Source organism: Rhinoraja longicauda, chromosome 18 (assembly GCF_053455715.1).
Source record: "Rhinoraja longicauda isolate Sanriku21f chromosome 18, sRhiLon1.1, whole genome shotgun sequence".
In the NCBI taxonomy this organism is placed as follows: Eukaryota; Metazoa; Chordata; class Chondrichthyes; order Rajiformes; family Arhynchobatidae; genus Rhinoraja; species Rhinoraja longicauda.
In genome coordinates this window covers 30,704,276-30,725,917 of record NC_135970.1, presented here as the reverse complement: position 1 = coordinate 30,725,917, position 21,642 = coordinate 30,704,276, and the positions used below count along the sequence as shown (strand labels likewise).

At 42.4% G+C, this 21,642-nt stretch overlaps 1 protein-coding gene across 5 annotated transcripts in view; it reads right to left on the bottom strand.

Moving 5' to 3' along the window:
• The window catches only part of LOC144602371 (synaptotagmin-7-like), a 391,187-nt gene that overhangs the window by 110,233 nt on the left and 259,312 nt on the right, over positions 1-21,642 (bottom strand). For all 5 annotated transcript variants that reach the window (XM_078415424.1, XM_078415423.1, XM_078415427.1 and 2 more), the window contains exon 3: positions 4,188-4,267. In XM_078415424.1, coding sequence (XP_078271550.1) covers positions 4,188-4,267 — 80 coding nt within the window. The remainder of the gene's footprint in view (positions 1-4,187; positions 4,268-21,642) is intronic.

Below are 21,642 nucleotides of genomic sequence, written 5' to 3'. Positions count from 1 at the left end.
GTGCAGGAATGATGTATGCTCCCAAGACTTTGTTATTTTGTATTCTGCATGTGACCTTTTCAACTTCTTTGTTGACCAGCGGTGATGATGATGCTGAACTGGATAATTTTCTGCAATTGGGTCAAAATTTGTGCATTTGGGTCAAAAGTCCTTTGGTCAAGTTCAGAGTTATGGTTGAAGAGTTTTTTTTAAACCATCAGGGTGCTGATTACCTCTCTCACCTTGAGAAAGTCATCTCTCCTCTTGGCTCTCAGAGAAAGGTACAGGTTTAGATGATTGGGCCATAGGCGGTCTTGACAATGCTGAGGAATCTGCACGTTATTCTCAGCAGCTTGTTGCAGCTCTGGTGCTCTATCCATCTGTTCCTCTGGTTTTAATTTGGACCTCTGCCTTTAGATGCCTTTAGATGTCTCACTGCTTCTTTCTCGTGAGACACGATGGATCTTCCAGATGTGAATGCCTTGCATTTGAATTTAATTAGCACCTTGATCTCCTGGCCATCCTCATCATACCTGCCCTGGTGTTTTCTGATAGAGAAGCAATGAGGTTCTTCATGCGTGCTAATTTTGGGAGACTTCAGGGCATATGAAGCATCGTGCAAATTCTGTGGCTTCTTTGGCTGGGCTTTAGAAGGATGAGAGGGGATCTTATCGAAACGTATAAGATTATTAAGGGGTTGGACACGTTAGAGGCAGGAAACATGTTCCCAATGTTGGGGGAGTCCAGAACAAGGGGCCACAGTTTAAGAATAAGGGGTAGGCCATTTAGAACTGAGATGAGGAAAAACTTTTTCAGTCAGAGAGTTGTGAATCTGTGGAATTCTCTGCTTCAGAAGGCAGTGGAGGCCAATTCTCTGAATGCATTCAAGAGAGAGCTGGATAGAGCTCTTAAGGGGGTATGGGGAAATTCATCCAATGATTTAGCCTCCACGTGGAACTGATTGAGAATGATCAGCCATGATCACATTGAATTGCGGTGCTGGCTTGAAGGGCTGAATGGCCTCCTCCTGCATCTATTGTCTATTGAACTGGTCTGAGAAACTTTGTCTGGAAAGACCTTACTTTGCAAAAGACTCGTGACTTCCAATCATTATTTTCTTGCAACAGCCATTGTTGTTTTGGGCAAGGCTGCTGGATGGTGGATGAGGTGGTGGCCAAACCCAGTCATTACTAACCTTCATGGCACTGGTGACAAACAGATCCTTAAGGTCCCATACTCAATAAGATAGCAGATGCCAGTGGCTGGATAATGGTTATTAGAAACATAGATAAAAATACAGAAAATAGGTGCAGGAGGAGGCCATTCGGCCCTTCGAGCCAGCACCGCCATTCAATGTGATCATGGCTGATCATCCACAATCAGTAACCTGTGCCCAACTTCTCCCCATCTCCCTTGATTCAACTAGCCTCCAGAGCTCTATCTAACTCTCTCTTAAATTCATCCAATGATTTGGCCTCCACTGCCCTCTGTGGCAGAGAATTCCACAAATTCACAACTCTCTGGGTGAAAAAGTTCCTTCTCAACTCAGTTTTAAATGGCCTCCCCTTTATTCTAAGGCTGTGGGCCCTGGTTCTGGACTCCCCCAACATTGGGAACATTTTTCCTGCATCTAGCTTGTCCAGTCCTCTTATAATTTTATATGTTTCTATAAGAGGTCTTGTGTTTGTCTCTCTGAGTCATGTCTAGACCGTGCTCTTCACATTTTGCCAGGAGAAGGAATCCATTGTATTTGGCTTTCTCTTCCCCCTTCATGCCAACTATGTCTTGTGTCATGTTAGTGCTTTCCAAATCTAGCATTGGAGTTGCCCAGGTGAATCCCCCATGCACTGTTTCCAGGGATCGGGGTGAGTGCACTGGTGAAGCTGGAGTGAGAAGGCTTCCTGTCAGAGCGAGCCAAAGGGCCATGACATTCACTCATCCCACAGGCAGAGTGGCTGAGATGTTGGATTTGGTCATTTTTGATGGCAAAGCTCACGCCTATGAAAATCCCATTCCTCTTCCAGTTTGTAAACTCCACACGGCCAGCACCTGAGGTCAGGATCGAACCCGGGTCTCTACCGCTGTGAGGCTGCATCGCTACCCGCTGCACCACTGTGCTGCCCATTTGTGTCATTAGCTATGTCACAAGCTAGAACTCACACACCTACATCACCAACAGTGAACTGTGGTACAGAGAGGAATGAAACAGATAATATTATTCACAAGTTTAAGTAATTCTTTACATAATATCCTGCTGAAATTTTGAAGACGGAAATCCTCATATATGGTTCGAAAATGTGATTATAATCACGGCACAGAGTCATACAGTGTGGAAACAGGCCCTTTGGCCCAACTTAACCACACTGACCAACATGTCCCATTTACACTTGTCCCACATGCCAGTTGGCCCATATCCCTGTAAATCTGTCTTATCCATGTACCTGTCTAATTGCTTCTTAAATATTGCGATAGTTCTTGTCTCAATTACTTCCTCTGGCAGCTCGTTCCACACACCCACTTGTGTGATAAAGTTACTCTTCTGATTCCTATAGAATTATTCCCCCTTCACCTTAAACCTATGTCCTCTGGTTCTCGATTCCCGTACTTTGGGCAAGAGACTCTGTGTGTCAGCCTGATCTATTAGGCACCTCTATAAGATCACCCCTCATCCTCCTACGCTCCAGGGAATAGAGACCCAGCCTGTTCAACCTCACCCTATAGCTTAACCCTCGAGTCCTGGCAACATCCTTGTAAATCTTCTGTGCACCCTTTCCAACTTGACAAACGTGATTTAATAAAGTTAATGAATATCAGACGGAAGCAATTTGTTTACAGTTGATCAAGTATCAAATGGCCACGTCCTAAATGACACCAGATAATCATCAACTTTCTGAATCAATCAAACACAAACTGGAGACTGTAATAGTCACTGGGAATATTTCTAGTGGTCATGCAGCAGATATTGTACAATGTATGAATGGGAGAAACTGTAGCCCATTGATATAGGGCTGGATGGAAACTATTGTAATGCTAAGCCAGAGAGAGAGAGAGAGAGAGAGAGAGAGAGAGGGAGAGGGAGAGAGAGATTTCTGCTGGACTGCTCCATGCCATTGTAATTTAAATATGAACTAACACAGCGAGAATTCTGTATAATTGCTACTAAAGTAAACCACATTGCTCCAATCAATTATGGGGTCCAATATCATGGTGGTATTACATAAAATCTATTCACAAGTTGATTGGACAGGTTGCTACTTCCACCTCTGAGATGACAAAGAATGAAACGGTGTTAAACTGGAGGAAAAGGAAAAAGAGAAAGAGATTTAACACATTAAAATATCTCAATTTACAACCCGCATGGCTAGATCATAGTAAAACTTGCACATACTCTTAAGCTGAAATCAAATGAAACCATTCAGTGCGATTTATAGACATTCAACAGCAAGATACAAGTGAAGGAATTGACTCTAGGTTGTGTCATGACCTCAGGTAGAATAACTTTCATGAGAAACACAATGAAAAGAACCTTAACATTTCTAACAGGTTTGAGTAATATTGATCACTTCATCAAAATTGTTGGCAGCACTTTCAGATTTTGTTGCTTGCTGAAAGGGGAAATAAGGTACATTAACATTATACGCTTAACGCTGTGGTAAATGCTTTAAATCTGAAAGAACAAAATCATAATTTCAGACAACAGCAATAGTGCAGAAAATTCCTGCTGCTACAAGGATATCAAACAATATGCTTTATTCTCATATTTCTTCTGTAAATTCTCCCTTTAAAACAGGCTGCAGAAGAAAATAGTCACCATTATTTCTGCAGACGAACATAGTGCTGACCTTTGTTGTCAAATAGAAATATATACTCAGTTCATTAAAAAAGACCAAATTAATATTTTCCAGGGCGATATAAAGATTGTGTAGTGGATCTTCCAACATATCTGATCAGACTAAGCCTTTGTAAGGAAAGGGAAGCTGTCAAGATAATTTTGCCGCTATACCAAGTGATTTCATACAACAATGATGGACATGTGTGGCAGCTTACAGAGATTAAATATTTACACCAAACTCAGGAGTACTAATCAGTTATTGCTTTACCACTTTTGTCAGAGAGAAGTCAATGCAACAGCTTTACTTTGAGAAAAGGTGGTGGCTTCAAGTCTTAACCTTTCCAAACCCCTCTCATTTCCTGACCATGGCACCTACTTGATGGCTTTCTTCTCGATGCGGCCTCGATTGGAGTCTGGTGTGGTGACTGCCTCCAAAGAACTTTTGTGTCGTTTCCCCTGTAAAATAGACGGGAAAATGGGAGACATAAAATTATTACAGAGAAATATATTAGCTGCTTCACAATTGTTTTGATGGTCCAAAATTGAGTGGATAAATTGTAACAAATGTGATAATTAAGATATAGTTCCTAATTTCTTGGAGTTATCGATTCTGTGAGTAATTAGGTTCTCCCTGTGAAACCACGTGGATTTCCTCCGGGTGCTCCGGTTTCCTCCCACATTCCAAACATGTGCGGGTTTGTAGGTTAATTGTCTCAGTAAATTGCCCCCAATGTGCAGGATGTGAAAGTGGGATAACATAGAACGAGAGTAAATGGATAATTGATGGTCGGTGTGGACTCGGTGGGCCGAAGAATCTATTTTCACAGTGTGCTTCTCTCTAAATTATGGTCATGGTAGGCTTAGAACCCAAATCACAGATAAATGGATAAATGTTGACACAAGAAACTACAGATGCTGATTGACAAAAAAACCCCCCACAAATTGCTGGAGTAACTCAGTGGGTCAGGCAGCATCTCTGGAGAAAGATCCCGACCTGAAATGTTGCCTGTCCATACATGGATAAACGTTTAGTTCTCCTGGTATTCACATTGGTACATGTGACCAGATACTATTGCGTTTGTGCAAAATACAAAGAACATCTATACCTGTACAACTAAATACAAGAACCATGCATACATTGTCAGTAGATGTGGCTTGTGTTTTTACATTTTCACGATAATAAAAGAATATCAATTAAAAAAATAATAAAAAGAACATCAGCTGTTCAAACTATCAGGTCATAGGATGATGGATTTCTCTTTGTCTTAATTTCTATATTGAGTAAGAAGGACATTAAGGGATGTGAAAGTATGCAAAACAACAGTGGCATATTGGTATTGATTGTAAAAGTTATGCTGCTTTGTAAGCATTCACAGAAATGGCACAAAGCCACTCTTTCCTAATTCCAGTTCCTACCTGATCACAGGATCACTTTATTTTAATCTTTTTTCAATATTAACGATTAACTATGTGCAAATTGATGTTAAGAAATCCAGGGTAGTATTAGTGTTTCAGAGATCACCTTAGGTCTTACTACAGTATGTGCTCTAGGAAATCTTTTAGAAATATTTTTGCTTGAAGATTTGTGTGAAGCATTCATCACAAACTGGCATCTCTATTGCCCAGGTGATTTGCAAGTGTGAAATGACTAGAAATATAGAAACATAGAAAATAGGTGCAGGAGTAGGCCATTCGGCCCTTCGAGCCTGCACCGCCATTCAATATGATCATGGCTGATCATCCAGCTCAGTAACCTGTACCTGCCTTCTCTCCATACCCCCTGATCCCTCTAGCCATAAGGGCCACATCTAACTCCCTCTTAAATATAGCCAATGAACTGGCCTCAACTACCTTCTGTGGCGGAGAATTCCACAGACTCACCACTCTCTGTGTAAAGAAATGTTTTCTCATCTCGGTCCTAAAAGACTTCCCCCTTATCCTTAAGCTGTGACCCCTGGTTCTGGACTTCCCCAACATCGGGAACAATCTTCCCGCATCTAGCCTCTCCAACCCCTTAAGAATTTTATATGTTTCAATAAGACTAGTTAATCAATATTCCACAACTCCTTTGCCAAAGATTGGTATTGAATGCAACCTATTGTAAAGGGACAAGGAGGTCATGTGGCAGAGGGTGAAAAGTTGGTTGGCCCAATAAACCTTCCTGATTGTTCCCCTCCCCACATGTCTGGCTAGCAATCATGCCCCTCAATCTCATTCTGTGCCCGTGCATGCAATCATCAGCTCTTAAATCATTTACACTGCTTGACTCACTGTCCTTACTCCTGATTAGGATACATTTTGGTTCAATTTCATTTAAACTCCTGATATTTCTCCTTATGCTTTGTTTTGAAATCCTTGTAACAATGCACTATTTGCTTGGATTAATTCTGTAAATTCCCTTCTGAAAGGACAATTCTTTGGAGAGTTTTACACTGCTTCACGATAAGCATGTTGATTCGCGAAGTTCTGTGTGAACAGAATGCACATCTCCAGCTTTTTGTAACCTGGGACATTAATCGAGCAACTGTTCTGACAACATATTAGCACATTAACACTGCTGAGTAATTCCTATAACATAGAAATGTTGTAACATTTTAATTTGATTGCACAATCTTTATGCAATCATATCTTTAGAATCAAAATATAATTTTCTAATTGGAAATTGTCAAGCTAAATAAAACTCCCACGGTAAACTAACCAATTTACCAGACCAAAGCTATCTTTACAGTCTTTCTTATATTTAGCAACATAATCTACAGTTCTTCCCACCTTATCAAGTTAAAAGAAAGCTGCATAAAAATACAAACGTAACGTAAACAAGTTATCTGTCAGACTTAAGAAGGGTCCTGACCCAAAATGTCACCTATCCATGTACTCCAGAGATGCAGCCTGGCCCGCTGAGTTACTCCAGCACTCTGAGAAACGTCACCTATCCATGTTCTCCAGAGATGCAGCCTGGCCCGCTGAGTTATTCCAGCACTTTGTGTCCTTTTGCACAAATCATCTGCTGATTCACAAAAATGTAGCAATTCTCGTGAGGTTTCCATATGAAGTGCACCTTAGATAGACATAAAGTGCTGGAGTAACTCAGCTGGTCAGGCAGCATCTTTGGAAAAAATGGATAATTAACATTTTGGGTTGGGACCCTTCCTCAGACTGGTCATCTCCAGACACCTGCTCCCTCTTTGACAATGCTTGCTGATCAGTGGAGGTGCCAGATTTAATTTGAGCCACAATTTAGTGCCTACAGAGAGGGAATCAGACAGAGGGGTAGTGGGTATCAGAGACTAATCCTGGGCCACACACTTATCAACCAAGTGTAAGGCCAGAGAAAGGTGGTGCTTGCAAACAACTTTAGAGTGCTTTTGAAGAGGGGAAATTGAGAAAGGTAGATTTGGTGGTCAAGAAGGCTTTGGCACATTGGTCTTCATCAGTCATTGAGTATAGAAGTTGGGAGGTCATGTTGCATCAGTACAAGACTTTGGTAAAGCCACATTTAGAGTATTGTGTTCCGTTTTGGTCACCTGTTATAGGAAAGATGCTGTTAAGCTGGAAAGGGGGCAGAGAAGATTTACAAGGATGTTGCAGGACTCGAGGATCTGAGCTATAGGGAGAGGTTGAGCAGGCTAGGACTTTATACCTTGGAGTACAGGAGGACGATGGGCGATCTTACAGAGGTGTATAAGATGATGGAAGGAACAGATGGGCTTTATGCACCGAGTCTTTTACCCTGAGGAGGAGAATCAAGAACCAGAGGCCATAGGGCGGCACGGCAGCGCAGCGGTAGAGTTGCTGCTTTACAGCGAATGCAGCGCCGGAGACTCAGGTTCGATCCTGACTACGGGTGCTGCACTGTAAGGAGTTTGTACGTTCTCCCCGTGACCTGCGTGGGTTTTCTCCGAGATCGGTTTCCTCCCACACTCCAAAGACGTACAGGTATGTAGGTTAATTGGCTGGGTAAATGTAAAAAAATATAAAAAAATTGTCCCTAGTGGGTGTAGGATAGTGTTAATGTACGGGGATCGCTGGGCGGCACGGACTTGGAAGGCCGAAAAGGCCTGTTTCCGGCTGTATATATATGATATGATATGATATGATATGATGATATGATAGGTTTAAGGTGAGGGTGGAAAGATTTAATAGGAGCCAGAATGTTAACTTTTTTTTGCACAAAAGGTGGTAGGTATATGGAACGAGCTGCCAGAGGAGGTAGTTGAGGCAGGTACTATCACATCGTTTAAAAAAACATTTGTATAGGTACATGGATGGGAAAGAGTTTAGAGGGATGTGGGCCAAACGCAGGCAGGTGGGCCGAGTGTAGATAGGTCATGTTGGTCGGCGTGGGCAAGTTTGGCCAAAGGTCCTGTTTCCATACAGTAGGACTCCATGACCTTCACAGGTCGCTCACAATAAATGAAAAGCAAAGTGCGCAGGGCTCAAGAAGCGCAAGTGAACTGAAAGATTTCTGCAGGAACATCAATTTTATTTTCACTGACTCTTCTATATTGATTTATAAGTGCTGCTCTTTTGCAGGCAGGGGATTCTGATGATAACTGCAGCTTTTTGCTGTGATCTGTGGCTTCAGTGATCTGTGTGACAGTGGCCTAATGGGTACTCCATAGTCTGAGAGACTCCATAACCTGACACTGCACCATTTAACCCCTTCCAGTCCCATGCTTACTCTCCCTGCCTCTCATTTCCTTCCTTCCCACCTACATGTTTCTCTTGTTTTTCCTAATTTCCCTAAGCAGCCAGTGCCTCTCACATTTTTAATTGGATGAAAGGTATAATAAAGATTTCTTCAAGTGAGGTTCTATCAGTTTAACAGTGTTTTTATTGATGATTCCAAACCAGACTCCCCACCGTTGACTCCATCTACAGGAAAACAGCCAGCCTAATCAAGGATCTTTTCCATTTTGGTCATTCCACCTTCTCCCTGCTGTTCCGGTCGGACGAAGATACAGAAGCTTGAAAGCGCACACCAGCAAAGAACAGCTTCTTCCCCTCAGTTATCAGACTCACATAAGCTAGGGTACTGTCCCGATTCTCCAATCAACCTCAATGCGGACATTGGACATTTTCTCTTGAACTTTTACACTACAATGCTGGAAAACTATATTCTGCCCTCTGGTATTTTTCTCTTCACTCTTTCTACTGTTTTTTGAGTTTGGCTTAATTTTATTCATGTACGATGTGATATGATTTGATTGAACAGCATGCAAACAAAAGCTTTTCACTGTGTCTTTTGCAGCTCACGTTATTTGGTGACAATAATAAACTATTATCAATACCAACATCCGATTTCGCTTTTTAGAAAAATATAGCACCCTTGTAGCAATTTCAAAATGGGCATAATTAAGTTTCTTGGCTCATGTATTAAACTGTGCTTTTTGATTATTGGAAAGAGGCAAGGTTTAGAACAAGGTTTAGAACTCTGCAAACTAGACTATGTAACATAATGCAGTGCAAAAGCATTGATCACAGCCTTTTTGAACTCTAAAAATTCCCCTGCTGAGTTGCAGGGGTGATGGAGCGACACAATTACCATTGCAAAATACCTATTAATGACACTTGGAAACATGAATGAATCTGGAGTAAGAGGCCACGACCCTTAAGCGGCCAAATTCCAGGTCGTGGCTGCAGGGGGAGCCGGCACGCTGCTCCTTGCACCAGGTGGACCACCGGCCTGGAAGGGGGTGACCACCCAACCGGCCCCTGCTCATTCCCAAAGACCAGAGGCTGGGAGGAGGTCGCCGGCGATGATGATGACGGGCGAGGGTCGTGGCCGGTAGGAGAGGAGAGGGACCTAGGGTTTGGCCTGGCGCGCCCTCGTGGTCGGCTGCGGGAGGCATCTTGGGGAACAAAGGTGGACGGGAGAGGGACGTGGCGGCCAAGGAAAGCGATAGCTGGAGGCCGGCAACAGCCTGGGATTCGCCTGGAACAGGCACCGCTCATAAGAACTGGAGCATGGACTATGAAAATGGCGCTAAACACATGGAGCCTCTTGCATGCAAGCTGAGTAGACTATTTCTGTACACGTGATAATCGAGGATCGGCAATACTCTATTGGACTGTGCGTAAAAAAAAGAATTTTACTGTTAACACTTCGCACACGTGACAATAAAAGCACCATTGAAACAAACTGCTGGAGGAACTAACTCATCAAGTCGAGAAGCATCTGTGGAATAAAATTGAGCGCAGATAAGGGGTCTGGACCTGAAACACTGACTGTCCATTTCCCCCCACAGAACCTGCTCTTCCTGAAGATTCTTGGTTGCTATTATTGTCAATTGCTGGAATAACAGCTACTTGTAAAATAAATTATGAAATAACATGCCCAAGTGCACCTAAAACACTGTGCAATTGCTGTGATTTTCAATGCTCAGATTTAAGTCTGTTAAATTATAAGGATTAGTTGCACTGTAAAGGGCCTGTCCCACTTTGGCAATTGTTTAGGCGACTTTCAGCGACTGTCATTGTCGTAGCAGGTCGCCAAAGAAACGGTGACTGGGCCCCCCTACGACAATGTCTACACTAGCTACAACAACCTACCACCTAGTCGACGTCAAGCTAAGGCAAGGACCGACAACCGGCGACTCAATTGCTGCGAGTAGGACATCCACCTACGACCGCACCTACGACGACACCTACGACAACCTACGACCACACAGGCAACAACCTATGACAACTGAAGTCAACCTATGTCCACCCGCGACAAGCTACTACCCTGTCGGCGACGACTGAATATAATTCACGTCATATAAGAAAATAACTGCAGATGCTGGTACAAATCGATTTATTCACAAAATGCTGGAGTAACTCAGCAGGTCAGGCAGCATCTCGGTAGAGAAGGAATGGGTGACGTTTCGGGTCGAGACCCTTCTTCACGTCATTTTGGCCTCCGGTTTGGATGCCGGTACCTGTCGCCGGTTGACGTAGGTTGTCGCCAATGGAGTTCACCGAAGTCAGCACCGGCGACAACCTACGTCATCTGGCGACAACCTACGACAGCACCTACGTCAGGAGACGTCAAACTACGCCATTGGCGTCAAACCCATTGTCGCCGAAAAGTTTTCAACATTCTGAAAATCCAGCGGCGACCAGAAAGAGGCTACGACTCTTTGGGCGACTGAGAAGACTACCCAGGACCATACAGGCGACACCCCGGCGACCATGTAGTGACAGCCTAGTCGCCTGTAGTTGCCTAAAAAATCGCCTAAATGGGATAGGGGTTTAATTCGAGGGATATGGGCTAAATGCGGGCAAATGGGACTCGTTTACAGGCGGCATCTTTGTGGGCATGGACGAGTTGGGCAGGAGGGCCAGTTTCCATGCAGTATGACTCTACGACTCTAATTGACTGCTAATAATTGCACATTGATCCTCAAATTCTTCTGCCACTTGAGTAGGAGTGTCACATTCAATCTTGTACTTACTTGAAGTTGTGGCTCTCATGGGTATGAGTAACCTTTAAAACAATTTGGATTGAATATAACGAGACAGATCAAAAACAAACCACTTTTACATCTTGATGCCTTAGAAGTAAATGGCAAATTACCAATTCAAAACTCTGCTGTTAAATGACAAGAAAAAAAAAAATTTAGTCGTGCTCTTTGAAAAATATATTTCACATACCACTGCATTGAGATTGGTAATTTATTACTGAAAATAATGAAGTGCAATGGATGGCCGAGAGCTGCATCATTACAGGGTCTTTAAACTGACTGTTTGTCGAAAAGAAGCAACAGCCCAGTTAAAAATTAATGAATGTAATAAATCAGCAGAATCCTCTTTTCATGGGGACCTGTGGGTGACTTGATACTGGAGTCCAATGGTCCAGGAATTTGGATTAAACTCCTGAAACTCATTCCATGTTCTTGGTCAATTTTGACATTAATTATTCCTGTCAAAATATTTACTACGTTAAAACTATCAATAAGCAGAATGATGGAAAGTATTGCACCTTACCGTCTGAGGCTACATAGAATGTAATTTGAAATTGATAATTAGGAGTATTTTCAAAACCAGGGTCTGTACATGCAAAATACATTGACTTTAGAATGAACAATAGCAACTCAATAAATTACTTCAATAATTTAGTTTAGTTTAGTTTATTAGTTTAGTTTATTATATTGTCTCATGTACCAAGGGACTGTGAAAAGCTTTTATTGTGTGCTAACCAGTCAGCAGAAAGACTATACATGATTCCAATCGAGCCCTCCCCTGTGCACAGATACATCAGAACAGGAATAACATTTAGCGCAAGATAACGTTCAGTAAAGAACGACAAAAGATAGACCGACTGTCTCCAGTGAAGTAGAAAGAAGCTCTGTGTATCAAGGTACAGTGAACAGCTTTTTGTTGCGTTCTATGTAACTCCATTTTTTAAGAAAGGAGGGAGAGAGAAAACAAGGAATTATCGACCAGTTAGCCTTACATCGGTAGTGGGGAAGATGCTTGAGTCGATTATTAAAGATGTAATAGCAGCGCATTTGGAAAGCAGTGACAGGATCGGTCAAGGATGGATTTATGAAGGGGAAATCATGCTTGACTAATCTTCTGGAATATTTTGAGGATGTAACTAGTAGAATGGATAAGGGAGAGCCAGTGGATGTGGTGTATCTGGACTTTCAAAAAGCCTCTGTCAAGGTCTCGCACAAGAGATTGGTGTGCAAAATTAGAGCACATGGTATTGGGGGTAGGGTATTGACATGAATAGAGAACTGGTTGGCAGACAGGAAGCAAAGAGTAGGAATTAATGGGTCCGTTTCAGAATGGCAGGCAGTGACTAGTGCAAGGCTCAGTGCTGGGACCCCAGTTATTTACAATATAAATTAACGATTTAGACAAGGGAATTAAATGTAACATCTCCAAGTTTGCAGATGACACAAAGCTGGGTGGCAGTGTGAGCTGCGAGGAAGATGCTATGAGGCTGCAGGGTGACTTGGATAGTTTGGATGAGTGGGCAGATGCATGGCAGATGCAGTATAATGTGGATAAATGTGAGGTTATCCACTTTGGTGGCAAGACCAGGAAGGCAGATTATTATCTGAATGGTGTCAGATTAGGAAAAGGGGAGGTGCAACGAGTTCTGGGAGCACTTGTACATCAACCATTGAAAGTAAGCATGCAGGTACAGCAGGCAGAGAAGAAAGCTAATGGCATGTTGGCCTTCATTGCAAGAGGATTTGAGTTTAGGAGCAAGGAGGTCCTACTGCAGTTGTGCAGGGCCCTGGTTAGACCGCACCTGGAGTATTGTGTGTAGTTTTGATCTCCTAACTTGAGGAAGGACATTATTGCTTTTGAGGACAATAGACAATAGACAATAGGTGCAGGAGGAGGCCATTCGGCCCTTCGAGCCAGCACCGCCATTCAATGTGATCATGGCTGATCATTCTCAATCAAGGAAGTGCAGCATCGGTTCACCAGGTTAATTCCCAGAATGGCGGGACTGACATATTATGAAAGAATGGGTCGACTAGCTTGCATTCACTGGAATTTGGAAGGATGAGAGGGGATCTTATAGAAACATATAACATTCTTAAAGGTTTGGACAGGCTAGATGCAGGATAAATGTTCCTGATGTTGGGGTGTCCAGGACCAGGGGTCACAGTTTAGGAATAAGGGGTAGGCCATTTAGGACTGAGATGAGGAAAAAAATGTTCACCCAAAGAGTTGTGAATCTGTGGAATTCTCTGCCACAGAAGGCAGTGGAGGCTAATTCACTGGATGTTTTCAAGAGAGAGTTAGTTTAGCTCTTAGGGCTGAAGGAATCAAGAGATATGGGGAAAAAGCAGGAACGGGGTACTGATTTTAGATGATCGGCCATGATCATATTGAATGGCGGTGCTTGCTCGAAGGGCCGAATGGCCTACCCCTGCACCTAATTTTCTATGTTTTCTATGTTTCTATGTTATCCAGTCAGCTAAAATACTGTACAGGATTACAATTGAGCCTTCCACAGTGTAAAGACACAGGATAAAGGCAATAACGTATAGTGCAAGGTAAAGTCCAGTAAATTCCAAATAAATGTAGTCCGAGGGTCTAGCTTAGATGGGACATATTTATTGGTGTGGTCACATTGGGCTGGAGGGCCAATTTCCATGTTGTACGACTCTATAGTGGCCATCCCACATCCCAAATCTCATCACAACAATCCTCAGGGAGATCGTGCAAAGTCCACAGAGGGACGTGCAAGGTCAGGATCGAACCAGGGTCTCTGGCACTGTGAGCCAGTGACTCTACCAGCTGTACCACTGCGCTGCCTCACTTGATATATTTGGTTCTTCTTTGCACTGTTATCTTTAGCCACTCATGCTTTATCTAGCATACTGTAAATCTTGAAATTGACAGCACCACCTGAAAATGTGAAGAAACTACTTGCTTGTAATTAACCCCAGTGGAGTGTGATTTATGTGATCCATTTCTGTCCAGCACACATTACTCGGATGCTATTGTAGGAACATTATTAGTATCAGGTTTGTGATGATTGAAGATAAAGACCAATCGACAGCATCTTCTCAGACCACCCAGGATGCTAGGGATTGCACATTTTCCAGTCTCAGCACGTTTTGAAGGGAGCTTTGTTTTTAAGGTGTACTCCCATTGTACGAGCTTGAAGAAGGGCCCTGGACTAAAACATCACCTATCCTTGTCCTCCAGAGATGTTACCTCACCTGCTGAGTTACTCTATCCCTCTGTGTCTTTTTTTGTAAACACGAATTGGCAGTTCCTGATATATATATGATCCAGAGCATTGAGATGTCATCAATATAACCTAAAAGAAATTCTAACGCGAAGAAAGACAAAAAGTGTTGGAGTAACCCAGGTCTCTAACACTGTAAGGCAACAACTCTACCGCTGCGCCACTGTGCTGTCCTTATTCTCTTAAACGGGGTAACACAATCAAATAATATCTGATGTTGAGGAAGCAGAAGTGGGAGCTATAGGAATCATCAGCTAAGATGAAGGCAAAGATTTGCATTCCTGTCATGCAAAAGTAGCATGACAAGTACTTTGATGCAAAAGTAGCAAGAAATATTCAAGAAGAAAGATTCGAAAGATTTGAGGGGCTTTACAAGGGATGCAGGAGAAATTGGTAAGAACAGCTCCTTAGAACAAAGCTGTAACTGTTGCAAGCCCTGGCCCAAAGTGGGATTCACAGGGCCTACAATGAGAAGAGTGAACAATATGGGGAGAGTTGCTAGACTGGTGGATTTTGTAGCACTAAAAAAAAAATCAAAACAATGAAATGTTTTGGTGGGAATTAGTAATTAGTTTCTGTCTGAAATCTCGTGTAAGTTAGGAAGGAAGGAACAACAGGCAAATTGGATGTAATGTAAGACAGAAAATTTCCCTTCAATTTTGAAGGTGAAATTTCCCTTCAATCTTGAACTTGGCTTTGGAATTACCTCCCTGAAGTCGCACGCGTCAAGAGTGTTTAATTTGTTCCACCAACAGAGCAGTAAAATTCCTACTTGCAGCAACATAACAGTCCTATAAACCCAAACCTCATAAATAATATATGTTTAAAAAATCAATTAATTAATAACCCCAATACTAGTGCAAAACAACTCAAATTCTTTGGTAAGAAACAACCAAAGACAGTCCACTGAAGCTCATAGTTGAGTTTAGTGTAGCATTCAAGAGCCTGATGGTTGTTGGGAAGAAACTATTCAAGAACCTTTCCAGACTCCAAAGCCATGTCATTGAAGCAGAAGTGGGCAATTCAGTCCATCAAGTCTACTCCACCAATCAATCATGGCTGATCTATCTATCCCTCGCCAGGGCCGTCTTAACGCATGGGCCTGATGGGCACTTGCCTGGGGCCCCACGAGCATAGGGGCCCCATGCTGATCTGTGTATGTTAAGTGACTTGCAATAAATAAATATTACTTTAAAAATGTAGGTTCAATAAGTGCTTTTTTCGCAACATTTTCGGTCACTAAGTGCTTCTCACAGCGATCTGTAAGTGCTTTTCGCAACAATGTAGCACCCTAAGTCCATCGCTAAGTGCTTTTCGGTAAGTGCTTTTCGCCGGCACGACAGGGGGGGCCTGGTAGGAAAAGGGGGGTGGGGGAGAGTAACGGTAGGGGCCCCCGTACACTGCTTTGCCCGGGGGCTCATAATGCTGTAAAAACGGCCCTGTCCCTCGCAACCCCATTCTCCTGCCTTCTCCCCGTAACCCGTGATCCCCCTAACTGATCAAGTATCCGTCAAACTCTGCATTAAAAATACCCAATGAATTCCACAGATTCGCCACCCCCTGGCTGAGGCTGAGCTTTTTATTCTGAGACCTTGCCCTCTGGCTCTAGACTCTCCCACTAGTGGAAACATCTTCTCCGCATCCACTCGATCCATGCCTTTCACGATTCGGTAAGTTTCAATGAGGTCATCCCCACATCAGTATGAGTCCACTGGTACAGCAACCTCTCCTCTCCTTGAATCTCTTCAACACCATATCATCTTTTCTATTATCCCATTCTTTGGTTCAGCATCATTATTTTTGTTATGCTTTGGTGAAACCAAAGGGCACATTTTTCTGCATTAAAAGTGCCAAAGCACGTACAAATTGGCTGCTGTTGAGATAATGCAAGTTTAAATTGGAGATGAAAGTTGAATGCAGTGCTGATGATGTGCATGATTGCATTTGCTTTGGGCGAGTGGGCAGTGAGGAAACGTCAATTGGTAGCAAGCCTTGAATTTCTTGCTGCTACTGAAAATTGATGACTTTTATTTTCTTGGACACTTTTATGGAGGAGATTGTGACTCACAGCATAAGGTTGCTGACCTTGCAAGTGAGGAGTATATAACCAAAGGGCTGCATGGAAATCACAAATATGAGCATAGCATTGATGGACAAGAATGAGTGAAGACTGAGTTTAGTTTATTGTCAAGTGTACCGAGATACAGTGAAAAGCTTTTGTTGCATGCTAACCAGTGAGCGGAAAAACCATTGTAATGCGGGAAGAGGGGGGTATAAGGGGGGTTGAGGGGAGATGGAGTGGGTGAGAGGGAGGATGGGGGGAAGGGGATTTGAGGGGTGATGGAGTGGGTGAGTGGGGGGAAGGGGAAGGGGGAGTGGGGCAGGGGAGGGTGCTACACCAATGCAGGGGAGCTTTGAGCCCAATGGGTCCACCCAGTTCTAGTATATCTATAAACCTATCCATGTACCTGTCTAAGTGCTTCTTAAATGTTGCAATAGTCCCAGTCACAACTACCTCAACCATTAGCTCATTCCTTACACCCACCACCCTTTGTGTGAAAAAGTAATCCTTCAGATTCCTAAAAAATCTTTTGCCCTTCACCTTAAACCTATGCCCTCTGATTCTCGATTCCCCCACTCTGGACAAGAGACTGAGAGACTACCCGATGCGGATACCCGATCTATTCCTCTCATGAGACAGTTGTTCAGTTATTACTTTTTGTGGTATTTATATATAGAAACATTATTTTTGCTAATAAAATAACATCAAATTCACAAGAAGGCAAAGATACTAGACTGCACTGACACCCGATGTTTTTGCACCATTTGGTAATCTACGTTCACAGATTACTGCACAAAACTGGCCAGATTAGAAAATAAACCGTTTTTGCCACCTTGTTTCACAAGAGGATGAGACGAAGCTGTGCCATCTGTTCAAAATAGATCTGCATTCATGCCTTGAATATGAACAATTCCTCCATTAGATGTAGGATAGTGTTAATGTACGGGGATCACTGGGCGGCACGGACTTGGAGGGCCCAAAAGGCCTGTTTCCGGCTGTATGTATATGATATGATATGATATGATATGATATGTGAAGGTCATCACAGAATTAAGCTTTCTCACAGGCATTGCTTTCCAACTGGACATTTGCAAAGGTCAGCTCATGATTATCAAGCTGACCACAGAGAGAAACATTCCCCATCTGGGCCTCTGCAGGAAACATATGTGAGAATACTACCTGCCTAATATATTCAGCTTTGGCACATTTGGTTTCTCTTACCTTGGCTGATATCCTTGACATCAAGAGTCAAGAATATGTTTTATTGTCACATATCCCAACATGGAACAATGAGATTCGGACTTGTAGTAACAGAACAGAGATGTAAACATATTACTCTGTAAAACCCATAATAAAGAACAAATAAAAAGGTCAGAAAATATGAAACAAAACAGACAAATAAATAGACAACAGTAATGCAAAGTAAAAAATAATGTCCCCAAGTTAATATAGTTCGGAGCCTATTTGGAGTTTGTATTGTTTAATAGCCTGATGGTTGTAGGGAAGAGGCTGCTCCTGAACCTGGATATTACAGGTTTGTAGGTTAATTGGCTTGTGTACAATTGCCCCTAGTGTGTAGAATGTGAAACTGGGATAACATGGAACTAGTGTGAACGGGTGATCAACGATCAGCATGGACTCGGTGGCGAAGGGTCTGTTTCCACACTGTATCTTCTAAAACTAAAACATTCATTGCAGTTTTAATTTTGCATCAATAAAACCTTCCACAGTTTTAGTACTGTTAGTCACTGAGCGACTAAATGAACACAAAATAATTTACTAATCAGAGTGAGGCAAAACGCAAATTGAAGGAACAGCATCTCATATTTCACTTGGGCAGCTTACAGCCCAGTGGTATGAATATTGACTTATCTAACTTCAAGTAACCCCGACATTCCCTCTCTCTCTATCCCTCCCCCACCCAAGTCACACCAGCTTCTCGTTGTCACCCAACAAACAGCTAACAGTGGCCTGTTTCCTTGATGATTGTTACTTTTTTGCATATCTTTCATTCATTGTTCTTTATCTCTCTACGATATCGTCACTATCTCTCAATTCCCTTTTCCCTAACTAATCTGAAGAAGGGTCTCGACCTGAAACATCACCCATTCCTTCTCTCCAGAGATGCTGCCTGCCCCACTGGGGCAGCTTTTTGTGTCAATCTTCTTACTCCAGCTTTTTGTGTCGTTCTTCGGTTTAAACCAGCATCTGCAGTTCCTTCCTAAACATAATTTACTAACTACCTGCTACACCAGCAATCCATCAGACCATCAATCTTCAATCATATCATTCATGTTGCATTAAAGATGCAGTTTATAAGACAGTCTTTGCCTGAAAATAATTAATTTACTGTCAGTGATAAGGAGACAGCATCAGTACTGAATATTTGATGAGGAACAGAATGGGAGTTTCTTAACTGTGTACATGTCAAACTATAACAAAGGCCCTTCGCTTTTATGGAATTAGTCTTTCTGGGCATAACTTAGAAATAATGGATCATGCTCCCCATTATTCACACTAATGATTATGGTTTTCTCATCATTTCTAATTGATCACTTCAATGGAAACAATTGTGTATCAAAGGTCAACAACCTTCACTTAATTGGAGCGCACGTAACACCCTCCAATGTGCTTTGCATTGCAAATTAGTCGCTTTCGAAGAGCAGGTACTGTTGATGGAGCAGAAAATTCAGCACACCAATTGTTCAGTACAAGATGCCATAACAGCAGTTGCAAGATGATACAAGACGAACAGTTATTTAGACTTCAGAGATACAGTTTGGAAACAGGCCCTTTGGCCTACCGATCCATGCCGACCAGTGATCATAGACAATAGACAATAGACAATAGACAATAGGTGCAGGAGGAGGCCGTTCGGCCTTACGAGCCAGCACCATCATTCAATGTGATCATGGCTGATCATTCTCAATCAGTACCCCGTTCCTACCTTCTCCCCATACCCCCTGACTCCGCTATCCTTAAGAGTATCTAGCTCTCTCTTGAATGCATTCAGAGAATTGGCCTCCACTGCCTTCTGAGGCAGAGAATTCCACAGATTCACAACTCTCTGACTGAAAAAGTTTTTCCTCATCTCAGTTCTAAATGGCCTACCCCTTATTCTTAAACTGTGCCCCATTGTTCTGGATTCCCCAACATCATACCATACACTAGCATTATCATACACATTAGGGACCATTTACAATCTTACCAAAGCCAATTAATCAACAAATCGATACGTCTTTGGAGTGCGGTAGAAATCTAGCACCTGGAGAAAACCCACGCAGTCATAAGGAGAATGTACAAACAACGTACAGACATCACCCGTAGTCGGGATCAAACCCGGGTCTCTGGAGCTGTAAGGCAGCAACTCTACTGCTGCTCCACAATGAGAGGAAGATTTTTGCCACAATTCCCAGGAAATGCTGTTAAATAGCAGTTGTTAATGTATATGAAGCATTGTTTACAGCAAGGGTTCCCAACCTGGGGTAAATTTATCCGCAAGGGATAAATTTTGCTTTCCATTATTGTTATTTGAACTTAAAATAATAATGTTAAAAACAGTATTTTACAATTTCCCCTTTGTTGGTTGCTTTATTATGGTAGAAGGGTAAACTCAAATTACTGAACAAAACAGGGTGGGGTAAATTTACTTTTGAAAAGTTGCCAGGGGTAAATGGGAGAAAAAAGTGTGGGAACCCCTGGTTTACAGTTACAGATTAAACATATGGATGCTAGGTAAACAATTCATAATGAGTTATTGATATATCTGCATGCATGCACACACACCTAACATTTTGCCGCAAGGTCACAGTTTGGTTATTGTCTTTGAAGCAATCACTTTAAGCAGCAGCAACACCACTGATACATTCCTGTTTCATTTTCACCAATAAATAATCACACTCTGGACTTGCACGGTGGGGCATTTAAAAAAATTCTCACTTTTCATCCTGCACATGATCCTGATAATGAAATTCACTACACTTGAGGTATAAAATTGGTCATTAGCTGGATGTAATCGAGGCTGCCATATTTACTCTAGTTCTGAGGTTTTGCTCCATCAACGTCCACAGGTCCAATAGCAGAAGCATCCATATTGCGGGGCTGGAAACTGGAAGTGGCCTGAGCTAATTCTGCTACCACCATCGTCTGTACAAGTGAGGCTCCCACTGATAGTCGTCGGAAGCTTGCACCCTTTTCAGGACGGACGATGACAGTGATGTAACATTTGAAGGATGGACACAAAAGAAGAAGAATGTCCACAGAACTAAATTTGGGACTGGAGAATGATGCATAGCCTGTCTTATGTGTGTACTTTTTTAACACAAGTAACCATGACCAGATTTTTACCCCTATAAGGATTTTGCCAAAAAGGAGAGGTTGGACAAACTTGGATTGATTTCTCTGGAATGTCAGAGACTGAGGAAACCTGATAGAAATGTATAAAATGTAGACAGTCTGAATCTTTTTCTCAGGATAGAAATGTCAAAGAGGGCACAGCTTCAGGTTGAGGGGGATGGTGTTTAAAGAGGATGTGCGGGGCAAAAAAGAGAAATAGGGTCAATGTTTCAGGTCGAAGAAGAGTCTCTGTTGCAAGAAATGTTAACTCGGACTTGTTGCGTGTTTCTAGCATTAATGTCAAATCTAATCAGCTGAATATTTCTAACATGTTCTAATTTTATTTCAGATTTCCAGCCACTGCAGTATTTAGACTTTCACTTTCTTAATATAATTGCCCACACCCAACAATCCTTTTTTAATGCAAGATAAAGGAATATGTTCTAAAGTACAATGGGGTGAGCGTGTTTTATGAGGATGTTTAAATTCACTTGATGATCACATTTGAATAGAAACAAAAGGAAAATATGTTTTTGCCTTAAAAATGCAATCACATCCACATTGGTGACATGCATGTGCCTTACAAGCGAGTGCTAGAACGTGACGACTCTGCCATCATAGTTATATGATCTCTAGTGATGGCCTTGGTTCCCTGAAGCATTATTTCCAGTCTCTTCAAGGAATTATCTTTGGCTTCCTTTTCTCATCTACTTAGTGATCTTTGTCAAA